At 48.7% G+C, this 7,356-nt stretch overlaps 1 protein-coding gene across 1 annotated transcript; it reads right to left on the bottom strand.

Moving 5' to 3' along the window:
- Nucleotides 1-216: 216 nt before the first annotated feature.
- LOC142628903 (uncharacterized) lies at nt 217-944 on the bottom strand. Its single transcript, XM_075802933.1, has 2 exons — nt 448-944; nt 217-337 (listed from the first exon to the last, which is right to left on the bottom strand). Exons 1-2 carry the CDS (start codon nt 942-944, stop codon nt 217-219), a joined length of 618 nt encoding a protein of 205 aa, XP_075659048.1.
- Between the last annotated feature and the right edge of the window lie 6,412 nt (nt 945-7,356).

Here is a 7,356-nt window from a genome sequence, read left to right as displayed (position 1 = left end):
TCCTTGAATCCCTGGCTGTCGAACTGTCGGCCATTATCTGAAATAATTGTTCGTGGAATCCCGAACCTGCAAATTATATTTCTCCACACGAAGCTACGGATTCTTGCTTCTGTGATCGTTGTCATTGCTTCTGCTTCGACCCATTTAGTGAAGTAATCGATAGCGACGAGCAAGAACCTTACCTGTCCTCTTCCTTGGGGTAATGGGCCGACGATATCAATCCCTCATTGTGCGAATGGCCACGGGGAGGTAATCGTCGTCATCTTTTCTGGTGGCAACCTCTGGACATTCCCGAACCTCTGGCACTTGTCGCACCTCTTGACGAGCTCCGTGGCGTCTGCCTGCATGGTTGGCCAGAAGTATCCTGTGCGAACAACTTTGCTTACCAGGGATCTAGGCCCGGCGTGGTCTCCACAAATCCCTTCGTGGATTTCGTGAAGGACATACTTGGCTTCTTCCTCGTCGAGGCACTTCAGATAAGGCAGGGAAAACCCTCTTTTGTATAAGGTATCGTTCAATATTGTAAACCTAGCCGCTCTTGCTTTAATCTTCATGGCTTCTGCTGAGTCACGAGGGAGATGCCCATCTTGGAGATATGAGATGATCGGTTCCATCCAACCACCTATGTTCTGGACGGAGAATACTGGGACTTCCTCGATGCTGGGGTGTTTTTGAATCTCCATTAGAATTTCACTTTTCGTCAGTTCTTCGTCGGACGAGGCAATTTTGGCGACCTCGTCTGCCGCCGCATTCTGGCTTCTCGGGATCTGAACAAAATCCAACTTATCGAACCCACAGGCTAAATATTTAATCAGCTTGAGGTACTTCTGCATCCTCTCTTCCTTCGCCTCATATTCTTCCCGGATCTGCCCTATTGCCAGCTTCGAGTCACTCTGAATAAGCAGGTTCTTAATCCCGAGGGCTTTGCTAAGTCTCAGTCCCATCAGTATGCCTTCATACTCAGCCTCGTTGTTGGTTGCCGGGAATTTTAATTGGACTCCATATTGGAGTTTTTCTCCATCGGGGGTGTTTATAATGACCCCTACTCCTCCCCTCTTTTGGGTTGACGATCTGTCAGTCTGGATCGTCCACCGTTCTACCTCTTTTTGGTCGTCGTCATCTTCTGGAAGGGTGAATTCGGCTATGAAGTCTGCCAGAGCTTGCGCCTTGATTGCCGTTCTGGGATGGTATTCGATGTCGAACTGGCTGAGTTCAATTGCCCATTGGACCATTCTCCCCGCTGCTTCAGGCTTGTTCATGGATTTTTGGATAGGTTGGTCCGTCATTACAAGGATAGGATGTGCTTCGAAGTATGGTCGTAGCTTTCGTGAAGCCACTATTAGGGCGAAAACGATCTTCTCGATCCTGGGATATCTGGCCTCTGCCCGTTAGAAGGCTTGACTGACATAGTAAACTGGGAGCTACTTCTTATCTTCCTCTCTAATTAAGGCCGCACTGACGGCCGTGGTTGATGCTGCCAGGTATAAATAAAGGTTTTCCCCTGCTTTTGAGGGACTCAAGATGGGCGAGCTACCGAGGTAACGCTTGAGCTCTTGAAAGGCTGCCTCACATTCATCGGTCCAGGCGAAAGCTTGCTTCAATGTTTTGAAAAATGGGAGACATTTGTCCGTCGCCTTAGAGACGAACCTATGGAGTGCAGCTATCCTTCCTGTGAGCTTTTGGACTTCCTTGACGGTCTTGGGTGATGCCATGTTGAGTATTGCTTACACCTTCTCTGGATTTGCTTCTATCCCTCTTTGGGATACCATAAACCCTAAGAACTTTCCTGAAGCTACCCCAAACACACACTTACTAGGATTGAGCTTCATCTGGTATTTTCGGAGGGTGTTAAATGTCTCTCCTGTGTCGTCTGTGTGAGTCAACTCTTCTTTGCTCTTGACGAGCATATCGTCCACATATACCTCCATATTTCTCCCAATTTGCTTGCCGAACATCTTGTTTACTGGCCTTTTGGTACGTTGTTCGCGTTCTTTAGTCCGAAGGACATTACCTTATAAAGAGAGTCCTTGGCTTGTGATGAAAGCGCTTTTTCCCCGATCTTCCTTTGCCCATCTTTATCCGGTTGTAACCTCGAAAATGCATCCATGAATGTTAGTAATTTATGTCCACCCGTAGAGTCTACCAATCGATCTATCCTCGGCATGTGGGAAAACTATCCTTCGGCATGCCTTGTTCGTGTCCGTGAAGTCCACACACATTCTCCACTTTCCATTTGCTTTCTTCACTAGCACGACGTTGGCCAGCCATTCGGGATAGTAAACTTCTGATGAAGTCCGCTCGCAACAATCCGTTTAACTTTTTCCGTGATTGCTTGGTTTCGTTCGGGGGCAAAGACATGCTTCGCCGGACGGGTTTTTCTCGGATCCGTCTTCAACTCGTGCCGGATTACCCGGCATGGTATACCCGGCATATCTTCGTGACTCCATGCAAATATGTCCAAATTTCCTTTAAGGAAACGGACGAGTTCATTCCTCATCTCGGGCTTATGGTTGTACCTATCCTCGTCACTTTTGAGTTTTCCCTTCCACGAGTTCCACCGTTTCCTGTGGCTTCCATGTTGTCTTCTTTTTCTCCTCGATCGTCCATGTGTGGTTTTCTCTGAAGCCCAACACGGCCCGGTAGCATTCTCTCGGCCAAAACTTGGTCTCCTTTTACCTCACCGACTCCGTCTTTGGCCGGGAATTTTATCTTCGGGCGTAGGTGGACGCGTGCCGTTTCCACCGGGTTGAGCGTGGGTCTCCCAATGATCACATTGTATGAAGAGGGGCAATCTACCACTAAGAAGTCCAGATGACGGGTCCGTGGCTGCTGCTTCGGGTAGGCGCCTATTGTGACTTTTAGTGTCACAATGCCCTTGGGATATACTCTGTCACCGCTAAAGCTGACGAGGGGGGACTCAAACGGGCGCAATCTACCAGGACCTAGTTTCAACTGTTGGAAGGCCGATAGGTACATGATGTCTGTAGAGCTACCGTTGTCTACGAGGATCCTCTTAGTGTTGAACCCTTCAATTGTGAGTGCTATCACCAGAGGGTCGTTATGGGGCTGCTTGACTCCCCTTGCGTCCTCTTCGCTGAAGAATATATCCTAGTTCATCCGTCTTTGTTTCAATAGGGGTTCCATATGGACACTGTTTACTTGTCTCTGGCATGCTTTCTTGAGGGACTTGTATGATCCCCCCATGAAAGGTCCTCCTGCTATTGTGCTTATCTCCCCGATCACCTCTTGTGGTTGAGATTGGCGACTCTCGTTTTTGGACGAGGGCTCTCGTTGGCTCGTGTCGCCCTCCCTGAACCTACTGGAGTCCCCCTTCTTTATGTACTTCTGGAGTTTTCCTTTCCGTAGCAATTCTTCTATCTGTCCTTTCAGATCTCGGCAATCTTCTGTGTAATGGCCGTGGTCCTTATGGAATCTGCAGTATTTGCTTTTGTCCCGCACACTTGGTGACGAGTGTAAGGGCCTCGGCCACTTTAGGTGGTGTTGATCCTAGATCTGTGTCAAAATCTTGTCAACAGCCATAATTAGAGGTGTGAATTTTACCGGTCGTGGAGCTTTCTCGTCTTTTCGTCTGTCGATGTCACCTCCCCGGCGGCTTAGGCGCTCCCTCTTTTGTCCCCTGCGTTCGTCTTCCTTTCTTCCTTCCATCTTCAGCTTCCCCTCGTCTACGATGGCCGCCAGTGCGTCCTCAGCATTCATGTACTTTTGGGCCTTCAATAGCATCTCCGCCATTGTCCGGGGCGGATTCTTTGCTAACGAGACTACGAATTCTCTGGACTTAAGCCCTGCTTTAAATGTCGTCAGTTGGACCTTATCGTCTGCGTCGTCCACCTCTAGGGTCTCTCGAGTGAAGCGTTTTACGTACGATCGCAAGGTCTCCCTCTCTCCTTGCTTAATAGTGAGTAGGTGATCCGCTGGTCTCTTGGGGTCCCGACAAAATGGTGCAGGAAAGCATTACTTAACTGCTTAAAGTTGTCGATGGATGAAGTGGGCAATCTTGTGAACCACTCTCGTCCAGCTCCCTTCAGCGTAGTGGGGAAGGAACGACACATGATCTCATCAGGGGGCTGCTGAAGGCCTAAGGTCGTCTTGAAGGTGTTGAGGTGATCTTGGGGATCCTTGAGCCCGTCGAAAGGCTCGAGCTGAGGCAACCGAAATTTCACCGGCACCGGTCGTTCTAGGACCGGCCATGGTAAAGGAGTCCGTCGCTCCGACCATTTTATCCAGACTTCGATCGGTGCTTTTCTTTGATGGCATTTCTTAATTCGTCCATCTCCTTTCTCATCTCTTGGAGGATGTCGAATGCCGTTCCTCCGGGGTTACCGTTCTCCGTCGGTCACTCCTTCCATGGCTATCTCCTTCGTCCTCTTGGGATGCCTCTTGACCGGTTCTCTTTGCGCAACCTCTCGTCTCACTCTTGGTTCTCGTCCGGTAAGTTCTTCGACGGTGGCTGCGAGATTTCGAACTTGCTGTGCTAAGGCCGCTGAGTCCTGGTTGGATTCCATCTAGAGCTGGTAGGGACCACGTTCTGGTTGTATGAGAAAAACGTTCCCACAGACGGCTCCAAACTGATGAAGCAGTATCTCGTCGGTTCCTCTAGGATTCGTCCAGATGGTTCCCGACAGTACTCTGTAACCTTGAGGGAGCAAGAACTTATTCGAGTGGTCACCGGTGTGGTGCCTGCCACAACGCCTCCGATGGCAAAGTCAGTGCGAAAGAAGGCAATAGTTGAAATATCAAGAATAAAATTAGTTCAAGTTGTGATGTTGTCTCCGTACCTTATTTTGGTGTTGTGAGGGCTTTATATACCCTTGGGGATTATAGCCGTTGGGGTATTAATGATTCTTCTGATAACGTCTTTAGGGGAGTAATGGGCGTTAATGCCTTTCCATTGGTTCGTCCAGCTGGTCTTGTAACGGTTGAGGCTTTATTGGCAACATTTAATCTCATTAACTCTTCCTCTGATGACGCCGATAACTAGTCAGGTTCGTCCGTAAGACCACCTCGTCTATGTTTAACTTCGTCAGTCCCATCATTGGCCAACCATTTGGGGTAATAAACCTCTCTAATGAAGCCTGTGTCCAATAGTTTACGAACCTCTTAAGCTATGGTGTTGTCCCTTTCTTGAGCGAAGACCTATTTTCTTTGGCGAACGAGTGGAAAGGATGGGGAAACGTTGAGTTGGTGGACCACGATGCTCAGATTGATCCTAGGCATATCTTCATGGCTTTAAAAGAAGATGTCCAAGTTGTCCCTTAGGAAAAGGATCAGCCTATCTCAAACCGAAGGCTGGCCTGCGTGTCGATGCGAGTGACCCGATCTGGGTGTCCTTCATCTAGGGAGACGGTCTCCAATCCCTCCATCGGCTCTACATTTACTCATCGCTCTTCAATGTTCATGGTGGTCACTTGTTCATCCATCTCCAGCATAGCTATATAGCACTCCTGAACTGCCACTTGATCTCCTCGAGCCTCTTCTATCCCATACTCCGTTGGGAACTTCAGCAGTAGGTGATATGTGGATGTGGCTGCCCTCCATGTGTTTAGCGTTGGTCGCCTTATGATGATATTGTAAGCTGACAAGCAATCCACTACTAAGAAAGTGACATCTCTTGTGATTTACTGAGGATAGGTGTTGATGGTGACTGTCAACCTAACGGATCCGATAGGCATGGCCTTCATTCCACTGAAGCCCACTAGAGGGGCGTCTGATGGTGTGAGTCATTCCCTACCAATCCTCATTTGTTGGAAAGCTGGAAGTCAACTGAGTTTCCTTTGTCCACTAGGACCCGTCGGGTATTGAAGTTTGCAATGGTCAGATTGATCACCAAGGCATCGTCATGTGGGTGATGGACCCGTCAAGCATCCTCCTCAGTGAAGCTGATCACCTGATCAGCCATCCGAAAAAGCTTAGGCAAACGACCGGTGAGTTGGACATTTTGCACCATTCGTATGTATGTCTTCCTTGCTTTCCTCGAGGATTCGATCATTGTGCCTCCCCCGACAATCACTCTCATCTCTCCAAGCAGGGCCCTAGGCCGCTCCTCAACCCATCGGTTTGGTTCTTGATCCCTTGGCGAGTTTTCTCCTGCCCTTTCTCAACCTACAAACCGCTGCAATTTTCCTTGCCTAATGAAGGCTTCTATTTGTTGCTTTAGGTTATAGCAACCGGAGGTGTCATGCTTATGGTCATGATGGAAGTGGCAGTACTTATTTCTTGGCCTTTTGTTTAGGTCGCCCTTTAGCATACCGGGCCATGCCAAAGCGGGGTTGTCCCTTATCTGCATCAGGACCTGATCAAGTAAGGCGTTGAGCATAGTGAAGTTGGCCATTTTCCCTGGCGGGGGTCTTGACCTTCGTTCGTCCCTTCTATCGCTTGTTCTAGCTACCTTCCTTTCCTTCTTCAGACGGGGATCGTCATGCTTCTCTCCCTTCTTCAATCTACCCCCTCTGGCAATCACAGCATCCTTAGCGTTTATATACTTTGTGGCTCGGTATAACATGTCAGCCATGGTCTTTAGGGCATTCTTGTAAACTGAGAATAAGAACCTTATTGTTGGTGAAGGCCGTGACCAAGACCTTATCGTTGGCTTCGTCAATTAGTAGTGTGTCCTTGTTGAACCGAGTGACATACGACCTCAAGCTCTCATCGTCCGGTTGCTTGATAATTAGGAGGCTTCCTAAGGATCTCTTGTATCGTTGACCTCCAATGAAATGTGTGACGAAAAGCCCATTCAACTCCTTGAAGGTTGAGATGGTATTGGGAGTTATCTTGCAGAACCATACTTAGGCTGGTCCTTTAAGTGTGGTGAAGAAAGCTCTGCACATGATCTCATCGTAAACCCCTTGCAAATGCATGAGGGTTTTGAATGATTACAGGTGGTCGAGGAGGTCCCTCAATCCATCATAGGCTTCCACTTGAGGCATTCTAAACTTGGCTAGAAAGGGGAAAGATGTGACCGGTGCAGTGAAAGGAGAGTCGGTACGATGGACTAGTTCATCCAAGCTAGTGGACACCCAACCCTTCAGGGCATTCATCATCATATCCATCTTCTCTTTCATCGTCTGCATCTCTTGCGCCATGCGCAATGTGCCGACTTCCAGCTCAAAGGGATGACTGGTATCCTGCTGGTCCCGCCTACTAATCGTATTGCTTTCCTCATGGTCGTCCCTCTCTTGATGGTCATTTGTCAAGGGACAATAGTTGTCGTGTTCTTCCCTATTCTGCCTGTCGTTCTGATCGTTCGGCTCCTGATCATTCTATTGCTCCAACTGTCGTTCCAACTCATGGTTCTGTTGAGTGAGCCGTTCAATTGCTACAGCCAGGGTTTACACTTGC

This window comes from Castanea sativa, chromosome 3 (genome assembly GCF_040712315.1).
Source record: "Castanea sativa cultivar Marrone di Chiusa Pesio chromosome 3, ASM4071231v1".
Lineage (NCBI taxonomy): Eukaryota > Viridiplantae > Streptophyta > Magnoliopsida > Fagales > Fagaceae > Castanea > Castanea sativa.
The sequence above is the reverse complement of the archived record's forward strand: the minus strand, read 5'-3'. Positions and strand labels throughout refer to the sequence as shown.

Excerpts from the sequence above, each read along its gene's own strand:
- LOC142628903 (XM_075802933.1), bottom strand. The coding sequence starts at position 944 with ATGGGACTGAGACTTAGCAAAGCCCTCGGGATTAAGAACCTGCTTATT. Across the intron at positions 338-447 it reads CTCGACGAGGAAGAAGCCAA|ACGCCACGGAGCTCGTCAAG; the intron begins GTATGTCCTTCA and ends CCATGCAGGCAG.